Source organism: Ochlerotatus camptorhynchus, unplaced genomic scaffold, assembly GCF_037179485.1.
Source record: "Ochlerotatus camptorhynchus isolate MF236.1 unplaced genomic scaffold, CSIRO-AGI_Acam_v1.1 ptg000313l, whole genome shotgun sequence".
In the NCBI taxonomy this organism is placed as follows: domain Eukaryota; kingdom Metazoa; phylum Arthropoda; class Insecta; order Diptera; family Culicidae; genus Ochlerotatus; species Ochlerotatus camptorhynchus.
The window spans coordinates 2436971-2462772 of record NW_027040801.1 but is presented as its reverse complement, the minus strand read 5'-3'; the positions used below and the strand labels follow the sequence as shown (position 1 = coordinate 2462772).

The 25802-nt window shown below is 39.7% G+C and overlaps 3 protein-coding genes across 4 annotated transcripts in view; 1 reads left to right on the top strand and 2 right to left on the bottom strand.

The window, feature by feature from the left end:
* The window catches only part of LOC135707522 (uncharacterized), an 85463-nt gene that overhangs the window by 16647 nt on the left and 43014 nt on the right, over positions 1–25802 (bottom strand). The window contains exons 6-10 of the mRNA XM_065229365.1: positions 24192–24891; positions 23847–24138; positions 23389–23785; positions 1601–1735; positions 335–1527 (exon numbers count right to left, since the gene is read on the bottom strand). Of these exons, the coding sequence (XP_065085437.1) occupies positions 335–1527; positions 1601–1735; positions 23389–23785; positions 23847–24138; positions 24192–24891 (2717 nt within the window). The remainder of the gene's footprint in view (positions 1–334; positions 1528–1600; positions 1736–23388; positions 23786–23846; positions 24139–24191; positions 24892–25802) is intronic.
* Positions 1962–3781, top strand: LOC135707487 (transcription factor grauzone-like). Of its 2 annotated transcripts, none has more exons than XM_065229331.1 (4): positions 1962–2026; positions 2097–2786; positions 2848–3139; positions 3203–3781. In XM_065229331.1, exons 2-4 carry the CDS (start codon positions 2102–2104, stop codon positions 3756–3758), a joined length of 1533 nt encoding a protein of 510 aa, XP_065085403.1. In that variant the 5' UTR covers positions 1962–2026; positions 2097–2101; the 3' UTR covers positions 3759–3781. The 2 variants fall into 2 exon arrangements, with proteins under 2 accessions (XP_065085403.1, XP_065085404.1); XM_065229332.1 differs by having other exon boundaries at positions 2085–2786.
* Positions 10366–13105, bottom strand: LOC135707480 (transcription factor grauzone-like). The gene is made up of 4 exons (XM_065229319.1): positions 12993–13105; positions 10898–12429; positions 10652–10832; positions 10366–10597 (listed from the first exon to the last, which is right to left on the bottom strand). Exons 1-4 carry the CDS (start codon positions 13098–13100, stop codon positions 10391–10393), a joined length of 2028 nt encoding a protein of 675 aa, XP_065085391.1. The 5' UTR covers positions 13101–13105; the 3' UTR covers positions 10366–10390.

Here is a 25802-nt window from a genome sequence, read left to right as displayed (position 1 = left end):
GTGGAGATTTTGTGCTTTAAATCTTTTTTTTTTTTAATCGAGCTGAAAGACTAGGGGTTCGAAAAAAAATATCGTTGTGCTCAGAAAACGAAGCGCTCTCAAATGATGAATAAAAACCAACAAGATTTTCAAAATTAAAGAACCCAAATTGAAATTATTTCCGAACTTAAAGTTCATAGTATAAGGAATTTAGAAAATTCCCTAAAAATTCTAGGTTTTTCCCAGGTAGTCATCCTGTCAAAGGCTTCCCAACCCATAGACTCCTAAGGGCTCTAAAATTGTACCCCCAAATCCAAACGGTTCGAATCATAAAAAAAACACATCCAATACTCACAGTTTCCCGCAGTGTTCGCACTTGATCTGGTCCTTGTCGCAGTCCTCGTGGTCCTGCATGTGCTGCCGATACTTGATCTCCCGCACGAACCATTTCGGACACCGTTCGCACTGGTACTTGACCGAATCCTCCGTCGGATGCATCTCGGCCACGTGCTTATTCCGGGCGTAGTCGCTCTGGAAGCACCGGAAGCACAGATCGCACCGGAACGCAACCGGATTCACTATCGATTGGATGTGCTGCAGCAGGCGCGGTCGGTTGTGATACCGATTGCCACAGCACAGGACCACCGGTTTCTGTTTGTGCTCCACCCGGCTGTGGCGGAACAGCTCCGTGTACGACTCGAACGTAGTCCCGCACGGGATGCAACCGAACTGCACGTGGTCTCGCATCATCTTGTCCTCGTCGAGCCGGTCCTTGCGACGCTTTTCCAGCTCTTCCATTCGCTTGATCTGCTCTTCGGACTTTTCCACCGGTAGTTTGATTTTGTTCAACCGATTCGTAAGATTGTACGGCCGTTTCGGAAATTGTACCTCGTGTCGTACTTTTAAATGCCGCTTCAATGCCGGACCATTCACGAAGTACTGCACTTCCTCGCATTGTTCGCACTTGAATGTCGTTGGATCTAGCACGTACTGCACGTGCTCGACGAGTCTAATCCTAGTGTGATATCTGTTCCCGCAACAGGAGACGAAACACTTTGTGGCCTTATGAACTCTTTGCAGATGCGTTATTAACCCTTTGAATGTTAAATCACTCGCCTCACACTGATCACAGTTCAGAACCACATGCTGCTTTATAAACTGATCCGGGTCCTCGCCTTCCCGTTCTTCCTCTTTGTCCGCATTCACCGAGTCTTCCTCGTCGTCACTTTCAGGCTCAGATTCGTCTTTCAATTCTTCAAATTCCATTGGAGCCACGCTCATCATGTCCGCCTCTTCCTCTTGATCCTGGAGGGCATCACTTTCTCCCAAATCACTGTCCAATTCCTCCTTGATATCCGCGTCCTCATCGTAGTCCATTTCCACTAGAAATACTTCGGTGGCTTCTTTCTTGATAGGTTTTTCATCATCCAGCATCAAGGGGATCTCCTTCTGCTCGTATAAATGTTCGGCAGTAACGTAAAACCGATGGAAATGGTCAATGTTGTCCCAGCAAGCGGAACAAATCAATGCATCCACTAGGTCTACCTCCTGGGGGAACGGAACAGTAAGTACATTCACAGTGATTGATTTGTAGATAATTATAAAATTCGTCGAAACTTACCGCAAACCAGAGATGCATTCTGACGATCCGGAAAATGTCCGGATCTCTAGTGCTGTGAGCATTGTCCGTGTCCGCCGTCTTGAAGCACGTTAAACAGTGACCGTGTGAATGATCCATTCTACTGCGATATTTTGGCTATTTCAACAATTAAATTTTAATGAAAATTAGTACTCCCGAACTGCGCAAACTTTGCCGATGTTTGATGTGTTTCGGAAAACAACGCGAACGTGAATCAAAACAAACTTACGAAATATCGGAAACGTCAAACTACCGGGCAGTCCCTCGTGTGCTTAGGGATGCCCAGATTTGTTGCGACTTTCTCCCCAACAACACTTTGCAATGTGTTTGTAAACATTGCCATTCACCAAAGGTTTACAACCTTCCGGACAACGAAAACCTTCCTCTGTCTCCCGCTCGATAGCTTCGGTAAGTTTGAAGTCAATGCTTACAATAACAATTTCTTCTTAATTATTATCTCCAGCAGATTCAAAACAAGATTCAATGGAGTTCAAAAATGAACTTCAGATCCTGCACAACTGCTTTGCCTGCCTGCGACATTCGGAAGATTCCTTGCAAATCCTATGCGACACAACAAGCGTTCTGAATTCGGTAACTGTCGTTGCGCTTTTGACCAAATACTTCTGGTTCCATCACGATGATTTCAACGCGGACCATGTTCTGTGCCGGAAGTGCTTGAATCGGTTGGACGAGTTCCACCGTTTCTATCTGGAAGTGGAACGAAACCATTGCTCGCTGAACCTAGCGACGCCGGAGGTCGGCAACTATGAGGTCAAACAGGAACGTAAAGAAGAACCACTGGATGCGCTGGGAGCGACCGAACCCGCTCAAATGGCAGTGAAGGTGGAGAATTTGGACGAATTCGAAGAGGAAGCCTCCGATGAGGAAACCAAAGCGGACGACTGCCTTTCGGATGAGGAGCACAGTGACAAGAATGAGAGCGAACCGGAGGAGATCAAACCAAAACGAAAGTATACAAAGCGAATCAAGACGGAGGCACCGGTGGTTAAGCGGAAAGCGAACTATCAGGTGAAGGATGCTAAGCAGTTGGCCGAAGAAGACGACATAATCAAGACACATGTGCAGTACATTTGCGAGGCGTGCGGCAGCAACTGTCCGACGTTTACGCAGCTTCAAAAGCACATGACGAACGTGCATGGAATGAAGGGTAGATGACGATTTGAAACGGTATTTAACAGCAATTTGAAGATTTTGTTTTACTTTAACAGGATGTATCACCTGCTGTGGAACGCGGTACCACAAGAAGGTCCGTTTACTGGAACACGTGCAGAAGCTTCAGGATCCGGATCGCTTCAAGTGTGATGTCTGTCACAAAAGTTTCGTCAATAATCACGGGATTCAGCGGCACAAGCAGGAAATGCACGTCCCAGACGAGCTGAAGATTTTCCATTGTGATCGTTGCCCGAAGCGATTCGCCAAGGAAAGTCAGCTGGCGTTCCACCTCAAAGGGCACGACAATCTAGACAACGAAACGGCCAAATGTTTGTCCTGCGAGCGAGTGTAAGTTTGGCATCAGTTTCCTTAAGATGAAGAACTCTTGATCATAGTTGATTGTTGTTTCAGTTTCCAGACGGAGTCGCAACTGAAGGTGCACGTTAAAATTCGACACACACGTCCCACGGATTACATCTGCGATGTCTGTGCGAAAGGATTCTACTCGAAGACGGAGTTCCTTCGACATAAGAAACTGCACGAACTGCGTCCGGAGGATCTACGGGTCCAGTGTGACATTTGCCATCAATGGTTGAAGAATAAGCTCAGTTGGCGAAAGCACTACCGACGCCATAACCAGGGCCCATCGGCTTGCGATATCTGTGGGCATGTGTCACCCAATGCTGTTGCACTGGCCCGGCATAAGCGGTACCTACATCGAACGGAGCCCAGTTTCGCTTGTCAGGATTGTGGCAAGCAATTTAAACGGGCCATCGGACTTCGGGAGCACATGGCCTCACACACTGGCGAGGCACTGTACACGTGCAGTTTCTGTGATAAAACGTTCAACTCCAATGCCAACATGTTCTCCCATCGAAAGAAGATGCACCCGAGGGAGTGGTTAGAGCAGAAGAATGCGCAGCTGGCAGCGCAGCAAGGAGTAACTGCAGCGGGAAGTTTGCAGTGACTTTTCTGTGTGGTTATTGTGGAATAAAAATTACGTTTGCAATGTTGGGCGATGGCGTACTTGTTGGCTTCGAAATCCTCGCAGGCCGTTCTTCTTCCAACAAAAAGGATAACGGTACGGCCATTGGATAATTGAATGCATACTTTTGTGTTGATCTGAGCAACCCTCCAATTCTCGGTTAGAGCCGTATTTACGGAGATAAATCGATTTAAAGATTTTCATACCCGTCAGCCTGAAAATTATGGATTGGGACATTTTTTTAAGGAATTTTTTTCTGACACCTAAAAACCCTCCAAATCTCGATAAGAGCCGTATTTACGGAGATAAATCGATATAAAGATTTTCATACTCGTCAGCCTTAAAATTATAAAAAAAAATCTGACACCTGAAAATCCTCCAAATCTTGATTAGAGCCGTATTTACGGAGATAAATCGATTTAAAGATTTTCATACCCGTCAGCCTGAAAATTATGGATTGGGACATTTTTTTACGGATTTTTTTCTGACACCTGAAAATTCTCCAAATCTCGATTAGAGCCGTATTTACGGAGATAAATCGATTTAAAGATTTTCATACCCGTCAGCCTGAAAATTATGGATTTGGACATTTTTTTAAGGATTTTTTTTTTCTGACGCCTAAAAACCCTCCAAATCTCGATTAGAGCCGTATTTACGGAGATAAATCGATTTAAAGATTTTCATACCCGTCAGCCTGAAAATTATGGATTGGGACATTTTTTTACGGATTTTTTTCTGACACCTGAAAACCCTCCAAATCTCGATTAGAGCCGTATTTACGGAGATAAATCGATTTAAAGATTTTCATACCCGTCAGCCTGAAAATTATGGATTTGACCATTTTTTTAAGTTTTTTTTTCTGACACCAGAAAATTCTCCAAATCTCGATTAGAGTTGCATTTACGGAGATAAATCGATTTAAAGATTGTCATACCCGTCAGCCTAAAAAATAAGGTTTTGGACATTTTTTTAAGGAATTTTTTTTTCTGACACCTAAAAACCCTCCAAATCTCGATTAGAGCCGTATTTACGGAGATAAATCGATTTAAAGATTTTCATACCCGTCAGCCTGAAAATTATGGATTGGGACATTTTTTTAAGGAATTTTTTTCTGACACCTAAAAACCCTCCAAATCTCGATAAGAGCCGTATTTACGGAGATAAATCGATATAAAGATTTTCATACTCGTCAGCCTTAAAATTATAAAAAAAAATCTGACACCTGAAAATCCTCCAAATCTTGATTAGAGCCGTATTTACGGAGATAAATCGATTTAAAGATTTTCATACCCGTCAGCCTGAAAATTATGGATTGGGACATTTTTTTACGGATTTTTTTCTGACACCTGAAAATTCTCCAAATCTCGATTAGAGCCGTATTTACGGAGATAAATCGATTTAAAGATTTTCATACCCGTCAGCCTGAAAATTATGGATTTGGACATTTTTTTAAGGATTTTTTTTTTCTGACGCCTAAAAACCCTCCAAATCTCGATTAGAGCCGTATTTACGGAGATAAATCGATTTAAAGATTTTCATACCCGTCAGCCTGAAAATTATGGATTGGGACATTTTTTTACGGATTTTTTTCTGACACCTGAAAACCCTCCAAATCTCGATTAGAGCCGTATTTACGGAGATAAATCGATTTAAAGATTTTCATACCCGTCAGCCTGAAAATTATGGATTTGACCATTTTTTTAAGTTTTTTTTTCTGACACCTGAAAATTCTCCAAATCTCGATTAGAGTTGCATTTACGGAGATAAATCGATTTAAAGATTGTCATACCCGTCAGCCTAAAAAATAAGGTTTTGGACATTTTTTTAAGGAATTTTTTTTTCTGACACCTAAAAACCCTCCAAATCTCGATTAGAGCCGTATTTACGGAGATAAATCGATTTAAAGATTTTCATTTCCGGCAACCTGAAAATTATGGATTGGGACATTTTTTTAAGGAATTTTTTTTTCTGACAACTGAAAATCCTCCAAATCTCGATTAGAGCCGTATTTACGGAGATAAATCGATTTAAAGATTTTCATACTCGTCAGCCTGAAAATTATGGATTGGTACATTTTTAAAGGGATTTTTTTCTGACGCCTAAAAACCCTCCAAATCTCGATTAGAGCCGTATTTACGGAGATAAATCGATTTAAAGATTTTCATACCCGTCAGCCTAAAAATTAAATTATGGTTTTGGAAATTTTTTTAAGGATTTTTTTTTCTGACACCTGAAAACCCTCCAAATCTCGATTAGAGCCGTATTTACGGAGATAAATCGATTTAAAGATTTTCATACCCGCCAGCCAGAAAATTATGGATTGGGACATTTTTCTAAGGATTTTTTTCTGACACCTGAAAACCCTCCAAATCTCGATTAGAGCCGTATTTACGGAGATAAACCGATTTAAAGATTTTCATACCCGTCAACCTGAAAATTATGGATTGGGACATTTTTTTAAGGAATTTTTTTCTGACACCTAAAAACCCTCCAAATCTCGATTAGAGCCGTATTTACGGAGATAAACCGATTTAAAGATTTTCATACCCGTCAGCCTGAAAATTATGGATTGGGACATTTTTTTAAGGAATTTTTTTCTGACACCTAAAAACCCTCCAAATCTCGATTAGAGCCGTATTTACGGAGATAAATCGATTTAAAGATTTTCATACCCGCCAGCCTGAAAATTATGGATTGGGACATTTTTTTAAGGATTTTTTTTCTGACACCTAAAAACCCTCCAAATCTCGATTAGAGCCGTATTTACGGAGATAAACCGATTTAAAGATTTTCATACCCGTCAACCTGAAAATTATGGATTGGGACATTTTTTTAAGGAATTTTTTTCTGACACCTAAAAACCCTCCAAATCTCGATTAGAGCCGTATTTACGGAGATAAACCGATTTAAAGATTTTCATACCCGTCAGCCTGAAAATTATGGATTGGGACATTTTTTTAAGGAATTTTTTTCTGACACCTAAAAACCCTCCAAATCTCGATTAGAGCCGTATTTACGGAGATAAATCGATTTAAAGATTTTCATACCCGCCAGCCTGAAAATTATGGATTGGGACATTTTTTTAAGGATTTTTTTTCTGACACCTAAAAACCCTCCAAATCTCGATTAGAGCCGTATTTACGGAGATAAACCGATTTAAAGATTTTCATACCCGTCAGCCTGAAAATTATGGATTGGGACATTTTTTTAAGGAATTTTTTTCTGACACCTAAAAACCCTCCAAATCTCGATTAGAGCCGTATTTACGGAGATAAATCGATTTAAAGATTTTCATACCCGTCAGCCTGAAAATTATGGATTGGGACATTTTTCTAAGGATTTTTTTTTTCTGACACCTCAAAATCCTCCAAATCTCGATTAGAGCCGTATTTACGGAGATAAATCGATTTAAAGATTTTCATACCCGTCAGCCTGAAAATTATGGATTGGTACATTTTTAAAGGGATTTTTTTCTGACGCCTAAAAACCCTCAAAATCTCGATTAGAGCCGTATTTACGGAGATAAATCGATTTAAAGATTTTCATACCCGTCAGCCTAAAAATTAAATTATGGTTTTGGAAATTTTTTTAAGGATTTTTTTTTCTGACACCTGGAAACCCTCCAAATCTCGATTAGAGCCGTATTTACGGAGATAAATCGATTTAAAGATTTTCATACCCGTCAGCCTGAAAATTATGGATTGGGACATTTTTCTAAGGATTTTTTTTTCTGACACCTCAAAATCCTCCAAATCTCGATTAGAGCCGTATTTACGGAGATAAATCGATTTAAAGATTTTCATACCCGTCAGCCTGAAAATTATGGATTGGTACATTTTTAAAGGGATTTTTTTCTGACGCCTAAAAACCCTCCAAATCTCGATTAGAGCCGTATTTACGGAGATAAATCGATTTAAAGATTTTCATACCCGTCAGCCTAAAAATTAAATTATGGTTTTGGAAATTTTTTTAAGGATTTTTTTTTCTGACACCTGGAAACCCTCCAAATCTCGATTAGAGCCGTATTTACGGAGATAAATCGATTTAAAGATTTTCATACCCGTCAGCCAGAAAATTATGGATTGGGACATTTTTCTAAGGATTTTTTTTCTGACACCTGAAAACCCTCCAAATCTCGATTAGAGCCGTATTTACGGAGATAAATCGATTTAAAGATTTTCATACCCGCCAGCCAGAAAATTATGGATTGGGACATTTTTCTAAGGATTTTTTTCTGACACCTGAAAACCCTCCAAATCTCGATTAGAGCCGTATTTACGGAGATAAATCGATTTAAAGATTTTCATACCCGTCAGCCTGAAAATTATGGATTGGGACATTTTTTTACGGATTTTTTTCTGACACCTGAAAACCCTCCAAATCTCGATTAGAGCCGTATTTACGGAGATAAATCGATTTAAAGATTTTCATTTCCGGCAACCTGAAAATTATGGATTGGGACATTTTTTTAAGGAATTTTTTTTTCTGACAACTGAAAATCCTCCAAATCTCGATTAGAGCCGTATTTACGGAGATAAATCGATTTAAAGATTTTCATACTCGTCAGCCTGAAAATTATGGATTGGTACATTTTTAAAGGGATTTTTTTCTGACGCCTAAAAACCCTCCAAATATCGATTAGAGCCGTATTTACGGAGATAAATCGATTTAAAGATTTTCATACCCGTCAGCCTAAAAATTAAATTATGGTTTTGGAAATTTTTTTAAGGATTTTTTTCTTCTGACACCTGGAAACCCTCCAAATCTCGATTAGAGCCGTATTTACGGAGATAAATCGATTTAAAGATTTTCATACCCGCCAGCCAGAAAATTATGGATTGGAACATATTTTTTTTCTGACACCTGAAAACCCTCCAAATCTCGATTAGAGCCGTATTTACGGAGATAAATCGATTTAAAGATTTTCATACCCGTCAGCCTGAAAATTATGGATTGGGACATTTTTTAAAGGATTTTTGACACCTGAAAACCCTCCAAATCTCGATTAGAGCCGTATTTACGGAGATAAATCGATTTAAAGATTTTCATACCCGTCAGCCTGAAAATTATGGATTTGGACATTTTTTTAAGGATTTTTTTTTTCTGACACCTAAAAACCCTCCAAATCTCGATTAGAGCCGTATTTACGGAGATAAATCGATTTAAAGATTTTCATACCCGCCAGCCAGAAAATTATGGATTGGGACATTTTTCTAAGGATTTTTTTCTGACACCTGAAAACCCTCCAAATCTCGATTAGAGCCGTATTTACGGAGATAAACCGATTTAAAGATTTTCATACCCGTCAACCTGAAAATTATGGATTGGGACATTTTTATAAGGAATTTTTTTCTGACACCTAAAAACCCTCCAAATCTCGATTAGAGCCGTATTTACGGAGATAAACCGATTTAAAGATTTTCATACCCGTCAGCCTGAAAATTATGGATTGGGACATTTTTTAAAGGGTTTTTTTCTGACACCTGAAAACCCTCCAAATCTCGATTAGAGCCGTATTTACGGAGATAAATCGATTTAAAGATTTTCATACCCGTCAGCCTGAAAATTATGGATTTGGACATTTTTTTAAGGAATTTTTTTCTGACACCTAAAAACCCTCCAAATCTCGATTAGAGCCGTTTACGGAGATAAATCGATTTAAAGATTTTCATACCCGTCAGCCTGAAAATTATAGATTTGGCCATTTTTTAAAGGTTTTTTTTCTGACACCTGAAAATCCTCCAAATCTCGATTAGAGCCGTATTTACGGAGATAAATCGATTTAAAGATTTTCATACCCGTCAGCCTGAAAATTATTGATTGGGACATTTTTTTAAGGATTTTTTTGTCTGACACCTGAAAACCCTCCAAATCTCGATTAGAGCCGTATTTACGGTGATAAATCGATTTAAAGATTTTCATACCCGTAAGCCTAAAAATTATGGATTGGGACATTTTTTTAAGGATTTTTTTTTCTGACACCTAAAAACCCTCCAAATCACGATTAGAGCCGTATTTACGGAGATTAATCGATTTAAAGATTTTCATACCCGCCAGCCTGAAAATTATGGATTTGGACATTTTTTTAAGGATTTTTTTCTGACACCTGAAAATCCTCCAAATCTCGATTAGAGCCGTATTTACGGAGATAAATCGATTTAAAGATTTTCATACCCGTCAGCCTGAAAATTATGGATTTGGACATTTTTTTAAGGATTTTTTTTTTTCTGAACCTGAAAACCCTCCAAATCTCGATTAGAGCCGTATTTACGGAGATAAATCGATTTAAAGATTTTCATACCCGCCAGCCTGAAAATTATGGATTTGGACATTTTTTTAAGGATTTTTTTCTGACACCTGAAAACCCTCCAAATCTCGATTAGAGCCGTATTTACAGAGATAAATCGATTTAAAGATTTCCATACCCGCCAGCCTGATAATTATGAATTGGAACAAACCGTCCAAATCTCGATTCCCGATAACGGAGATAAATCGGATGGATTATGGATTTTATCTTCAAAACAAAGATCAAGAAGCAATAAGAGGTTGGATATAGTTCAGTGATCATCAGCCATATCCATTTACTTCATATAGCAGTTCTACCGTCAAATACCCTAAAGTTGCGTAATACTTTCCTGCAGCTGCACGTTCAGATCCTTCTGCTCCTGAACAAAGTTGGGGTTTTTGCGTAGCTTATCCTCGAGCCATTCCTTCGGGTGCATCCGCTTCCGATGGGACGCCCGATTGGCGTGCGAGTTGAATGTTCGGTCGCAAAAATCGCAACTGTACAGCACTTCGCCCGTGTGCGATGCCATGTGCTCCTGTCAAAGGAAAATATGTCAACTCAGGTTAACAAAAATTGTCACACGCCATACCTTCAATGTCAACCGCTTCTTGAATGTCTTCCCGCAAATGGAACAGAAGCAATCATCCCTTTTGTGTTGAGCCTTGTGATACCGCAAAGCCATGACGCTTTTGCACTCCTGACCGCAGACGTCGCACGTTTGCGTTCCCGAGTGGCGCAGCATGTGCTTCCGAAAGTTTTGCTTGTAGACCCTTGACGATAAGATGGGAATTGTTTTATACGTTTCTACCAGGGTTAAATAAGTTACCGAACCTACCAAATATTGCACTCGCTGCACTGCACCCGTTCCTCCGGTGGCCTATCCCGCTTGGCTTCCTCGTCATGCGACGCCAGGTGGGAAGAGTACGAGGACAGTACCTGGAAGCCTCGTGCACAAATGTGGCACACGTACGAGAACTCCTTCGTGTGAACCAACCGATCGTGCTGTCTCAGCAACGATTCGAATGCAAAATACTTATCACACTTCTGGCAGTGCCAATTTTTCTCATTTATCTTTCGGTGGTACTTCTCGTGAATATTAAGAAACTTTTGCCGCGAAAAGGTCTTCGGGCACATGCTGCACCGGAACGTCTTGCTTTCCTCTTCGGCGTGCCGTTGAGCTTTGTGATTGCCCAAGGCTTCACTGTGCTTGAACTGCTTCGAACAAATATCGCACCGGAACTGCATCGGGTTCAGATGGAACTGGATGTGATCGATCAATCGGGGCTTCCGGGTGAACTTTCGATCGCAACAGCGGACAAATGCTCGCTTTTCGTGTTCGTCCATTGAATGCTTCTGCAATTCCTGGAATGTGTCATGCTTCTGCAGGCACGTGTCGCATTCGAGATTAATGTTCTGTGCAATGAATTCCTCGTCTTTGATCGTTTTCTGCCAACTCTTGACCGGGCGACCAACCGGGTTCGGTTTCACTCGAGTCTTCCCCTTTTCCTTCGGAAGCTCTTCTTCGTCGGAAACCTCGTCCCCTGCATCAAACTCAGGATCATTGTCATCATTTGCCGCCGCAGAATCGTTTTCACTCTCGAAGTTGCTTTCGGCATGGCACCTCCTTCGATGTGCAGTCACCAGCTTCTTCTGAGCAAACTTCTTGGGACATCCATCGCACTGGTAAATCTTCTCCCCCTCCGTCGCGTGCTTGACGTACATGTGGTTTTTCAGTGCTTCCCCGTTGGGGCACCGCTTCGGGCATTTGGAACACTGGAACTGATCCGGGTCCAAGTGATACCGAATATGATCGAAAAACCGTGACTTCTGACAGAATTTCCGTTCGCAGCAAATGATAGTGGCCCTTTTTTCGTGGTTCGCCATCGAATGCTTTTGCAGACTATCAAATGTGGGATGCTTCTTCGAACATGCACTGCAATCTAGCTTCAAGTGCTTCGCGACGAACTCATTAACCTTGGCCTGTTCAGCTTTGGTCAATCTCTTACGCCTTTTGCGGACGGGTTTGTCCTTTGAATCACCTGTATCGCCCTCTTTGAAATCCGGATCAGACTCCTCCGCAGAACTTACATCTTCCTTCTCGTTAGGACAGTACTCATCTGTTTCCTCGCCATCTTCGCTTGCGTCCTCATCGTCGTCGTCGTCGTCGTCAACGTCTTCTCGTTCACATTTAATATCTGATGCTTCGTATTCGGGAATGAACTGCTGTTCCTGTTTGATTTCCAGCACATTGATCGGGTGATCACTTTGGTGGGAATGTGTTCTTTCAACTTCGCAGTAGAACTGATGGAAATCGTCTATTTTACTCCAGCATGGCTGACAAAGGACGGCCTCGGCCCATTCATCTTCCTACAATCGGAAATAAGGATGTCTTTTTGTAATGAAGCGTGAATGAAATTACCATGTGCTATCACTATTATTTCAAGCGATCAAAATGGATTGACAAATAGCAAACTTTCATTGAAAATGTCTCCAGTTGGTCTCCGCAAGCGTTTCCCCAGTGTTCCTGAGAGAACAAACAGAAACACCACAGAATATTGTGATATGAATTGAGGTGATCAAAGCCTTACTTAAAGGTTGCCTCTTCAATAAAACATCTTGTATTTAATCGCCGGTAGCTCAATTTACGTTGACTTCTTTACAAAAAACCTATTATTTTATGAACTTTACTTTGTTCTCCTTGACCTGAGCAATGGTGTAACCGACAGGCTAACGTTACGATAATAAATTACAATTTACTTACATAGTTCCATTCAAGTCTAGCAGTATTTTAAAACTGCTTGACTGGCAGATGTGATGAAGATATTCAAATGGTTATAATATCGACGCAAGCGAACGTATAGAAGAATTGCTTGAATTTCCGCCTGGATCACGGTCGGTCTATTAGTCGTGGATGTAGAAATCATACTTACGCTAAACCAAAAGTGCTTGGCAAGTGCGCCCTGTATGGTTCCATTATTACAAATCGGAATCGAACCGGCTGGCTCCGCAGCATTCGTACATGTTAAACAGGTTGTCATCTGTATATAGGAGGACGAAACTAATGTGTGTATTGCAAAATGTTTGCTATAAGTCTTACCTTTAATAGTTTTTTTATTTACTCTAATTACAGTTTATTTAAATAACTTTTTCGTCTTTTCTGCATTTTCAGCACAAAACCAAAATTCACTGGGCGAATCGAACTGAACATTGAAGTAAACAATAACAAACAGCTGTCAGTGTCAATAATTAATATGCATATTATTTCGACGGTTATTTTACATAAGGGCCAAAGTCGCAGGCGTAAACAATGGGCTAAGAGTTGGAGAGGAAAGTCATTTCAAAGCCCCACCTAGGAAGTGATCCAAAATTACCGCGCAACAGCCTCAGGAGGCCTCTCGTATTTAACCTCGAGTCATCTTGAAGAAACCAGGAAGAAACGGTAATGTTCCGAAAGCCCCTCCACCGGGTTTCAACTCATTTGATTTTTTAGGGACTTTCCGCGACTTCCAGGTTCTTCCAAGGCTCCAGATGTTCTAGTTCCACAACCAGGACAACATGAAGCCATAGAGCTAATTCTAAGCCATGTTTACGTTTTCGGGAATTGTGGATGGCATTCTCGAAATATTAAACTCCAAACTCCATGAGAAACTTGAAAACATGTTTAAAGCAACTAGCTTCTAAATGGCCATCGCTTTCGTCGATCACCAACTTTGCAGTTTAGAATACTAACGTTTGAGAGTGTGGTAGAGTTTTGTCTGTTCGTGTATAAATTTTAGTACCTGTTCTCTCATCGTGGTCCCTTCCCACGCCCCTCTGTTTATGTTTCGTTGCAGTTGTAAACAACCATCAGTCATCAGTCGAGAGAGATCAAACAGCCATTCAACGGCAGTGGAGATAAATATATCAATCACATCTTTGTGTACCCTAATAAAAATTGTATGGTTAATTTGCTTAACGACGTGTTCTGGGTATCATCCAAACCATTTGTGGAATAGTTCAATGATTTGGGTTATCGTTCGTTTATGGTTATTTTTTATTAGGGTACCTTTTCATTGTTCCCTTCCCTACCTGTTAATAGATTGAAGTCCGTAGCCTCTGTCGTGACCTGACCGAGGTTTCAAGCCTCGGCCATGTGTCTTAACAAAGACCAGTGAGATGCAGATCCGTGTGCTAACACATTCGTTAAATCAGTGCCAACATTTCAAAGGGGCGTAATTGCATTTGTAAACAATGGTTTTAGTCGTCGATTTCTCGTGAATGAAAGCTCACTCATAAAAATGAATGACACCAGCAGGTAGAGAAATGTTTCCTGTACCAGCTAACATTGGTAATTTGGAAGAGTGGGCTTTTATTTGCGAGAAATCGACGGCTAAAGCCATTGTTTACAAAAGCAATTACGCCCCTTTGAAATGTTGGCACTGAAATGACTGATTCGTTCAAAGCAAAAACAAAAAGAAAAGGATTTAGATTCAATATTTGGCCTAATGCCGTGTATTTAGAGCTTCAACTCTACTTTTCAAATTTGCTAGCAGGTGAGGCTGTACACTATTTCTGATTCATAAAACTGAGTCTTTACAGACGTTTAGGGAATATCCAGGGGCGAGATGTGCTGGCAAATCTGCCAAGTTCAAAGAATTTTGCAGAAGCTCAGCAAACTTTGCAAAAGTTCAGTAAACTGCGTGTAGAAGTGCTGAGAGCTTTATGGAAGTTTAGAATTTTTTTGTAAAAATTCAGAAGAGCTTCATCAAACTTTGTAGAAAAACAGTTAACTCTAGAAGAATTTTGTAAAACTTTGAGGAACTTCATTGAAGATCAGGGATTTTTATTTAACACTTCAGGGAACATCGTAAAACATCAGGGACATCGTAGAAGTTCAAGGAACATCAGCTCTGAAAACTTGGTAGATATTCTAGAAACTTCGTAGAGCTTCAGAGAACTCCGTATAAATTCAAGGAACCATACGAGAACAAAACGCCCACGGAAGTCTAAAAAAAAGGAAACTACCGGTAAAAATGTTTACCGTTTTCGGTAAATTAAAATGAAATTACCGAAATTCGGTCATTTCATTTACAGTTTTCAGCAATAATGCGAGAAAATACCGAAACATCTGTAATTGTTAGCATTACCGATCTAAGACGGTAATTTTTTTACCGAACTCAGGGTCTCTGTTTAAGTGTGTATAACGTGAAGAAGTGGAATCTTTGAAGGAGTCTAGGAAACTTCATAGAAGTTCAGGGAACATCGTGTAATTTCACAAACCCTACAAATGTTCGGAGATCTACAATTTCAGGACACTTTGATGCATTTGCTATAGAATTTCAGACACCTTTCAGATGTTCAGGAATATTGTTAGAACCTCGGTTAGAACCGGTTGAGAGTCACCCTGTATGTTTGGAGAAGTTCATAGATGCTCCGAGATCTTGTTAGAATTAAGAGAGCTTAGAAAAATATGGAATTAGGAAGTTGTTCAGAAGACTTTGAAAAATTTGAGGACATTTTCCAGAAGCTAAGAGAATTTTCTAGATATTCAGATTCAGGTATCATTCTATAAGTTATAGAACAATTGAGCAACTTCAAAGAAATTCAGTGAACTTCCTAGAAAATTAGAATAGCTTAGTAAACTTCATAGAAGCTCAGTAAATTTCGGAATAATCCAACAAACTTCTTAGAACTACAGGGATCGTCGTATAAACTGAGGGAGCTTCGTATGAGCTATGTAGAAATCATAGAACTTTAAGGAAGCTCGTAGAAGTTAACAGAACATCCCACAAGTTCAGGGAACATAATAGAGGCCAAGGAAACTTCGGATAAACTGAAGGGATTGGGAAGAAGTTGAGGGAGCATCGTAGAACTCTCGTTCCCTAGGAGTTCCAGTACCATCGGTGCCTGGATTTATTATCAAAACGTGAGAGGTTTGAGGACTAAACTGGACGACATTTTTTTGGCATCTCTCGACAGTACCTACGATGTCATTATGCTAACGGAGACAGGATTAGACGACAGCATCAATTCCCTGCAGGTTTTTGGAAATTCAGGGGGCCTCCCTTAGCTCAGTCGGCGCAGCTACAAAGCAAGACCATGCTGGAGGTGGCTGGGTTAGATTCCCGGTCCGGTCTAGGAATTTTTTGGGTTGGAAAATTTTCTCAACTTCCCTGGGCGTAGAGTATGATTTTATGTACTTGCCACACAATTATTCTAATGCAAAAATGGTACAGGCATCGAAAGCTCTCAATTAATAACTGTGGAAGTGCATCTAGAACACTAAGTTGAGAGCAGGCATGGAAAATCATTTGCATTCATTTCGTACATTCATTTACATTCATTTGCCCCTAACTTTTTTCATCAACAGAATTCCGCAAAATTATGTATGGAACTTTTGTAGGTTTTGTTAAGAACTCAAATTCGTATCTCTTATGCATGACGAACCAGAGCAAACAGAATCCACTACTGTTTTTCAGTGAATGTATTTTACAATCACTGAAAACAGTAAAGAGTTCTGCCCACTCTAATTCGTGATGGATAAGAGATACAGATTTTAGTTATGAGCAAAAGTTGTAGCTAATCACAAAACCTACTAAAGCTCTATACATCATTTTGCGGAATGCTGCTGATGAAAAAAGTTAGAGGCAAATGAATGTAAATGAATGCATGAAATGAATGTAAATGATTTTCCATGCCTGGTTGAGAGCACGCAATAACCTAATATGCGATATGCAATAAGCTTGAAGTGCGAAGAAGAAGAAGAAAGTTTTGGAAATTCATTCAACGTTTTCCGTTGTGATCGTTCCCCTTTAGTGAACCCTACACGATTGCTTTTATTGACAATAATCGTATTGTCAATACATGCTATATTGACGTCAATATATCGAGATTGACAATATTTCTGAATTCACATCATCAATATTATTGTCAATAATTCCCCTTCGCGTCAATATATTGATGCGTGTGGGGTTTGCTTTTGAATAGCAACAAGCGCTGCCGAACGACATGGCAGCTCGCGCATTGATACGAACATTGCAATGGCAGGAGACTGGAGCAAGTGTGTGTTTCTGCCAATATTCGTGGTCGTCGGTTCCTGATGTGCAATATCTACAGTCCTCCGGACAAAAGCCGTAATGTCGATCTCCGGACAAAAGCCGTAATGTTGGTCTGAGGATGAAAATGGCATTCGTCTTGCTTCTTCGACGCTTTTGACTCCGGCGAGTACATTGTTATTCGACGGTATGGACTTCTTGAACCTGAATCAAGTTAACGTGCAGCTGAATAATTTGGGTCGCACTCTCGATTTGGTTTTCGCGCCCGTGGGTAGCTTTTCTGTAGTATATTCTGCTGATGATCCATTGCTGCCAGTAGATCTGCACCACCCCCCACTTAATATTCGCGTTAATGTTGCAGGCCACTTCCGGTGGCAAATGAATTCGAAAGAGCACTCAATTACCGCAAAATCGACTTTGATGTGCTTTCGACTGGAATTGTATCTACGACAGTCCTCAACATGGCCTCAAATTTGTGTGCCATCATCCGCCAATGGTTGAACTTAAACGTTCCTACGAAGAGAAAACCTGTCTCTCCTCCCTGGAGTACGCCCCTTCTTCGGAAATCTAAGAAAGAACGCAATCGGTGGTAACGTTATTTCCGGGTGCATAAATCCGTATTAGCAAAAGCTAACTTCAAACAAGCGAGCGACGGGTACAGAAAGTTGAATGCTTCACTCTACAAATCACACGTTTTGAGGGAGCAGTTTGGTTTACGCCGCGATCCGGAATGGTTTTGGGGTTTCGTAAACAGCAAGAGGAAAAGCTCATCAGTTCCGCCTAATGTGATCTATGATGGCAAAGAGTCCAATAGTGAAGAAGAAGCAAACTGGCTGCGTCAAATGTCGTGCTGGATGCAGTTGATTTAGACACGTTCGAAATTTCATCTAGCCGGCGCCGGTGGTGTAGTGGTAAGCGTGACTGCTTTCTAACACCCCGATGGGTCTGGGTTCAATCCCAGCCGAGGTCGGTGGGATTTTTCTGAGGCATAAAAATCTCTGGTGACGTCTTCCTTCGGAAGGGAAGTAAAGCCGTTGGTCCCGGCCCATGTGTGTTGAATGGGTGCGATATCCTACGCAGGTGTGGAAGCTGTCTTCCTGCACATTCGATTGCCGTCAATGGATGGCAATCGATGTCCGTCGGTGATTGGCACTAGATTACGGAACAGAGACCGACGTTAAATAAAGGAAAGAAGAAGAAGAAGAAGAAATTTCATCTGCAATGATCATCGGTGCTTCAAAAAAGTTGAAGAATTCATTTACTCCTAACCCGGATGGTATCCCTCCTGCTGTTTTCCGTCGCTGCGCATGCGCAGTAGCTGAGCCGCTAGCCTTCATTTTCAACCGTACGTTTGAGATAGGTGAATTTCCCATGAGATCGAAACTATCGTACATGTTTACTGTGCACAAAAGTGGTGACCGACGAGATGTTAAAAACTACCTGCAAGCTATCGCGATTGGGAGCCTCAAATCGATTGGTGTCGTGGTTGTCATCGTACTTGACTGGCAGAACGATGTACGTTAAACACGGATCTTATGTTTCATCGCCATTTGCTATACACAGAAACAAAAATTGTTGAATATTACATCCAAACTGCTGCAACCAGGTCAATCCATCGGTTTTGTAATATAACGTTGTACGCTGTACATCGATTTTGCGAACAAAATTACATCCATTGATGTAATATTGTATCTGCTTTTTGCTATTACATCATTATTTCCCAAGACGCCGATCACATCCTTTGGTCTTGTGCTGAGCATCGTGGAGTCAGATCTGAGCTATGCGATTCCCTTCGGGCTCGAGGTAGACAACCTAATGTTCCAGTTCGGGATATTTTGGCTAGACGTGATCTGGAGTTTATGAAACTCATATATGTTTACTTTAAGAATACTAACCTTAGATTGTAAGTTTGATTAACCTTGTGTTTAGTTTGTGTATTGTGCGTGTAGTTTTTTTTTTTTTTATGTTTGTCTTCAAGATGAATAGAAAAAAGTTCATGTTTTAGGATTAATTAAATATTTGTATAATAAATCATATTTCAAACCTCCTTCTCCCTTTCCCCATCCAAAAAATTGTAAATCTCCACTAACCTCGAGACGACCGCGAGTAATCGGTTCAATTCCTTTAACTCTAGATTTAAGACATGAATCATGTATAATGCAAATGATAACTCGGCTCTGTAAAGTTTATTCGATTGAGCCTGTACAAATAAATAAATTAATAAAAAAAAAAAAAAAAAAAAAAAAAAATCATTATTTCATACATCAGCTTGAATTACATTGATCGATATTACATTTTTTTTTTTGCTGTGTAGCACGTCCGGTGTCCTGCAAGTAAGTTATTTGGGACCGTTATTGTTTGTGTTATTCTTCACCTGCAAATGTTGCTCAACATGTTCGTTCACTGGTGCCGCTCGAACAAGCTTGTCATCAGCGTCGCGAAATTTCATGTGATGACCTTCTATCGGTCCAAAGACCCGTTAATTTATGAATACCACATCGATGATACTGTTCTTAGCAGAGTGGATCAAGTGACGGATCTTGGTGTCGTATTGGACCCGAAGCTTTCCTTTCATTCCCATTATGGATCGATTATTTCCAAGGCTAATTGTCAACTTGTCTTCATCTCTAAGATTGTCAAGGATTTCACGAATCCACACTGTCTAAAAGCATTGTATTGTTCACTCGTAAGGCCGATCCTAGAAAATGCTTCAGTTGTATGGGCTCCAAACGACGTATCATGGAATCTAAGAATCGAGCGTGTGCAAAAAAGATTCATACGACTTGCGCTCAGAAACCTACCGTGGCGTGATCCTTTGAACCTTCCAGCATATCCCGATAGATGCCGTCTGCTTGACCTCGAAATGCTTGATCGAAGACGTAAGCTACAACAGGCTACGTTTATAGCTAAATTACTCAATGGTGACGTCGATTGCTCTCATCTTCTGTTAATGCTTGATTTCCGTGCTTCAGGTAGGATGTTACGTCAGCAATCCCTGATGCAACCGAGCTTTTATCGTACTCTCTATGGCTACAACCAGCCTATTTGTGCAATGGTTCGTATGTTTGTATCCGTCGAGTCCACGTTTGATTTTGGTATGTCCACACCTCAATTTGTGAATAGAGTAAGAAGACTGAACCTTATTTAAGACGAATAGTTTATTCATTAAGACAACTTTGTCAGATGACTTATTAAATAAATAAATAAATAAATAAATAAATAAATAAATAACTAAATAAATAAATAACTAAAATTAGTTCATGCAACGGAGTATTAAAGAGGCTGAATTTATAAAGAGACGACATTTCAAAATTGGAACAATCGATTATCCGTCAAAGTCATAGGAAAAGTTATTCCAACTGAGCAGAAGACCTGTCAAATGGATAAGATGTCGCCTCTTTACCCAATTCAGTCACTTTACTGAGTATATTTATTTAAGAAACATTGTGGAAGCACACACGCAGAGAAATGGCTTTTAATTTCAAAAATAAATTACATTGAATTCAACAAAAAAATATTGTAGACTCAGGGCCTATGCAGTTTTTTTCTTTGAATTAATTTGATTAGATTTAAAAAAAAAAACTGCTTGTTGTTTTTAGAGTCAACTCTCCATGTGACTGTGAGTAAATTCAACAATATTTTTCTTTAATTGTTTTTATATTCTTTCTTTAATCAAAACAAGTATATTATTTTCTTTCGATTACGCGCTTCTTTTTTAAACAAAATAAATACGCATTTTGTTTCAAAGAAAATCTTTTGTTGATTCTAAAAAAAAATGAACATTTAATGTAAATAACCTGATATTTGATTATTTGCCGTATTAATTTGTTTCTTTTAATTTAAGATGAAAACAAATAATTAAAATCATTTTTTGGATACAATATTTATTATACTTACAAAATTACAGTATCTAAACAACAATTTTTCATTTACTTTGGGTAAATTAATCGTTTTCATTTCAAACAAATAAGTATTAATTGTTCATCGTTATTTAGTATTATCTTATCTAGCTCATGAATGCTGATTAGGCTGCGCTGCATTATATAGAATAACACATTTGGCTTGAAAATCATCCCTTGCTTTTTAAATTTATCCACGCATCCTAAAAAAATATTATCAATCGTACCATAAGTACTCAACAGGGACTTATGTTTTTCGTAAATTGGTGCATTTAATATTTTAGATTCTCGTAAATCTATTGCTGGTTCCAAAAACATATTATTCATCACATCGGTGATTTTCAAGATGTCAAGTGTGTATCGATTCGCTGAAATAATTAAAATGATTGTATTAAATTAGAATTTTCCTACCGATGAAAGCACCGCCCGCATAAACAATAACCATAAGATGCGCCTAACCACCAATTCGGGATATCATCCCAATTTTATGTGGTATGGTCGCACCATCTAAGATATCGTCAGTATATGGTACACGTTTATTTGGGCGGCTACTTCTTCGCTCAAATCCCTGCACAAATCAAATGTTTTCAATAATTTTGATAATTTCAAATCTTCTGCACCGAGCGTTTCTACCTCCAGCTCTTCTATCACTTTTTTCCTCTGCCGAATCCTATATGTAATGTAATAAAATGGCGGTGAACACATAGACAAAAAATAGGATCATTCCCAAAAGATGTTTTAATCAAAAAGCAAAGCTTTAAAGAATGAACGCTGCTGTACATTAGAAACAGAGCTTTCTTTCTTTGGTTCAAGAAAAAACATGAGTTTAAATTAAAAATTCAATGCACTTGTTTCTCTGCGTGCAGGAGCTTTCGTAGAAATTTAGGAAATTTTGTTGAATTTGTGAGAGCTTCGTTGATGATCCCAGACAACAATAAAGTCGTCTAGATATTTTTAAGACTTCCGAGCGATCAAGTGCTATTTTGAAGCTCAAAAATTAAAATGTCATAACACAGATAATCTCCCAAGACGGAAGGTCGATCAGGAAAATATCAAAAGATCTCCAGCTGATCGAATACTTCATTTAAGTACTCATTCAAGAGTTTTATTTGATCAAGTATTATTCTGAAGATCTTAACCTGCACAATATATTTCTATTACGTCTTTCAGATATTCTCCCAAGATTGTTTGATGGTCAGATATAATTTTGTGAAATATTCAAAATAGCTAAATAGCATAGTAGAATCCAAGTGAAATGTATGCGTCACTAGTGGCGGGGAAAAGTACTAGTCGATGGTGATAAATTTATAACAACCGGTTCAAATTCCAGAGTTTGAATGATAAATCATTAGTGTGATACGATCATTATTATGGATGATACATGTGGGAAATTTGTCGAACAATGTAATGTTATGTTAATTTTCATTGCAATGTCATTGAAAGAATATGGAAATACGTTTTTATAATTTAGGTTATGTTTTGTATGATTGCAGATTTCCATCCCGAAATCGACGTCCAAGTCAGTCTGCTGGATATACTGGATTATGTTGGGGACTCCATGCTAGCGGATTTAAAGACCTAGCATATTGCGTACCTGGGCGATAGCAGCAAAGCAATAATTAAGGGGAATGGGTTTGTGCTGCAAAGTTCCCATCCCGGGGATCTGCCACATGAAATTAATCTGAGCTTACCCCACCCACGACAACAAACTCTGGGACTTATATTCTAAAAAGTCTGCTTCAACAAAATGATGGGAGCATATCCGTAAACAGTGGCAACCTTTTTCCACTGCACAAATTTGTTGCTCCCCGAATTCTGAACCCGAAATAGTGGAAATTTGTCCTGGTTTGCATCCCGGGATAATGCAACGAACCTGCAACAACAAAGAAAATGTTAAGCGGTGGAGCTTGCGATTATGTAATCTAAAAATCAACTTTTTTCCTGATTGCAATTGTAAACAATGACTTCCCTCGATGATTTCTCGAAAGACATGACTCTCCCTGGCAAATCAACATTACCATCGAATAGGGGATGACTTTCCCTACCCGATGGATATGTTGGTTTGTGTAGGCGTCCCTTCTAGTTGCTAGAAATCAACGAGAGAAGTCATTGTTTACAAAAGCTATTACGCCCTAATTCCAGCTCTATCTAGAATTATATTATTGAAGCCAGTTATCATTTTGTAGAAGACTACTTTTCCTATAATTTTATAAGCTTTTTGATCACCAAAACGTACAGAAAAAGTCAAATTTTCAATTTAAAAAATGATGCGAGTTACGTTTGACAGCTGTTTACATTTGTTATAACCACTACGACAATGGATTTCACTATTGCAAATGTATTTATTTTCAAAATGATTGAGGGTGGCACACTTGCTCCTATTCTGCCTCCACTGTCCCTTCGTAGTGCACGGTCGCATGCTTTTTCAGTTCAATGGCTCGTTGGAATTTCTTACCACATTTCTCGCACCCGTACCTTTGTTTTACTTTATGTTTTCTATACTTATGTCTCGCTAAGGCTTGGTAATGCTCAAGTACAAGTCCGCAGATATCACACTTCATTGGACCCGTGTGCAGCCGGCTATGCATTTTCAAAGTATTCTTGTTCTTTAACCATTTGTGGCAAATTTCACACTGGGCTTGCAGTTCCTCAGGAGACATGTTGTGTTGTTCCTCGTGCCTTTGTAAATCCAGTTCCGAGACAAATCCTTTTTCGCATAGATCGCAGACAAAACTCTTGCTTGCGTGCCGAAGTTTGATGTGCCAATTCATTCGATGGATCATCGGGAATCTGAAACAGTAATGGACTGAAGCAACTCCTATTTATTGTACGAGTTTCACAAAACGCTTACGATTTTTGGCAGTAGGGACACTTGATCGATCCTTTGTCCAAATTAGTATGTCCTTTGATATGGTACTTCAGCAAGCTAGCCCTCACAAATCGCTGCGGACACCGATCGCAGCGATACTTCTTTTCCTTATTCGTTACGTGTATCTCTCGCTTATGCTTCCGGACTGCACAGCTATTGGTTAAAATTTTATCGCAGATGTCACATTTGAATCGATCCGGATCCTGCAGTTTTAGCACGTGTTCCAACAAACCGACCCTTTTGTAGAATCGCTTACCACAACAGATGATGCTCGCTGTAATCAAGAGAATGCAAAAAGCACGTCGAAAAAACTAACAATAGACTTACCTTCCATTTTATGCACCTTTACCAGGTGAAGTTTAAGTTGGTGGAACGTCATGCAATTCTTCCCACAGATGGAACAGTTGTATTGCATATGAGTGTTAATAATTTCATCATCGTCATCCAGTTCTCTAACTTGTTGCTTTTGTTCTACTTTCCGCTTTGATCGCCGCTGTGATACTCGTTCCGTCAAAGTCGGTTCTTTCTGTTCCTCACCCGACAAGGATGCTGTGTTGCATTCCTTCTCAGATTCTTCGTCTTCAGATTGATGCCAATAATTGTCCTCTTCCTTTACCTCTATTTCAGGATGTATTTGAACGTTGGAATGTTCCGTACCCTCGCACACTTTAGGCGTTTTTTGATTTAGACTCCTATGATTTTCTTCCACTTCCTGATAGAATCGATGGAAATCGTCCAGCCGGTTCCAGCAGTTCTCGCAAATTACGTGCTGTGCTTTGGTGAACTCATTCCGCTGGAACCAAAAGTGTTTGGTCAGCGCTTCCACCACGGTCACTGAATCGGAATCACTTGCTTCGCTGGAAATTTGCATACATTCTTCCGAATGGTCCAGGCAGGTGAAGCACCGGCTCCAGGTCTGTGGCTCAATTTTCACTTCCATCTTTTCCTCGCACAAATTTGTTAGTTTGTTGTTGATAGAAAATTTAATTTGACTGAACGAGTTTGTTGTCGTGGTGGGTAATGACCTCTTTAGTGGTGGGTATATACACGGCGAATGAGAACGACCCAAATTTGAGTTTAGTTCACTCATAATCGCCAAAAGTGCAGGAACTCAGCGATGAGTAAAATTTGTCTAATGGTTTCCTGTGGAAAACCTTAAAAATCTGCCGGAAAATGAGGAAATTGACGAAAATTTTATTCAGTCTTGGAGAATAGACTGAGTGAATCCAATCTTTACTTTTCTCAAATTCAGGAATTTTTCCCTGGAAAATCCTGGAAAAACCTGGAAAAACATGAGGCAAATTAACTCATCGCTGAGTTCCTGCACTTTTGGCGATTATGAGTGAGCAAAATACCCAATAATGACTCCAAAGAGAGCAACCGGTCCAAGCGTTGCTATCTATGAAATGTTTGTTTGGTTTTTCATTTGAGCATTGTTATATAAATGAATTTGGATCTGGGACAAAAATGTGGACCCAAGGGACAGCTTAGCATTCCTCTGGAAGACCCGGAACATCCATAAATGTGGAAAATTAGTAAAAAAGGATCTAGAATTTTAAATCAACTTGTTGTTATGCTGCATGAATGAATTTAGATTTGAAACCAGTATGTGCACTTTGGTGGCCATGGAACGGTCCTTCGAAAGATCCGGAACATCCGTAAATCATAGAAAATATTCTAGAGCTCCGTATTTTTTTAAAATCACTACATTAATGAATTTGGATCTGAGACCAGCATGCGAACTCTGCTGGCCACAACCCGGTCTTTCGGGAGTTCCGGACCATGCGTAAAAGTAATCAATTCATAAAAAATATTCAAGAGCTTCACGATTCCCTTATTCTGAAGCTTCATGTATGAATTAGGATCTAGGACTAGCATACGCAATCAGGTAGCGGTGTGGTTCTCGGGAAGATTTTGAACAACCACAAAAGTAGACAA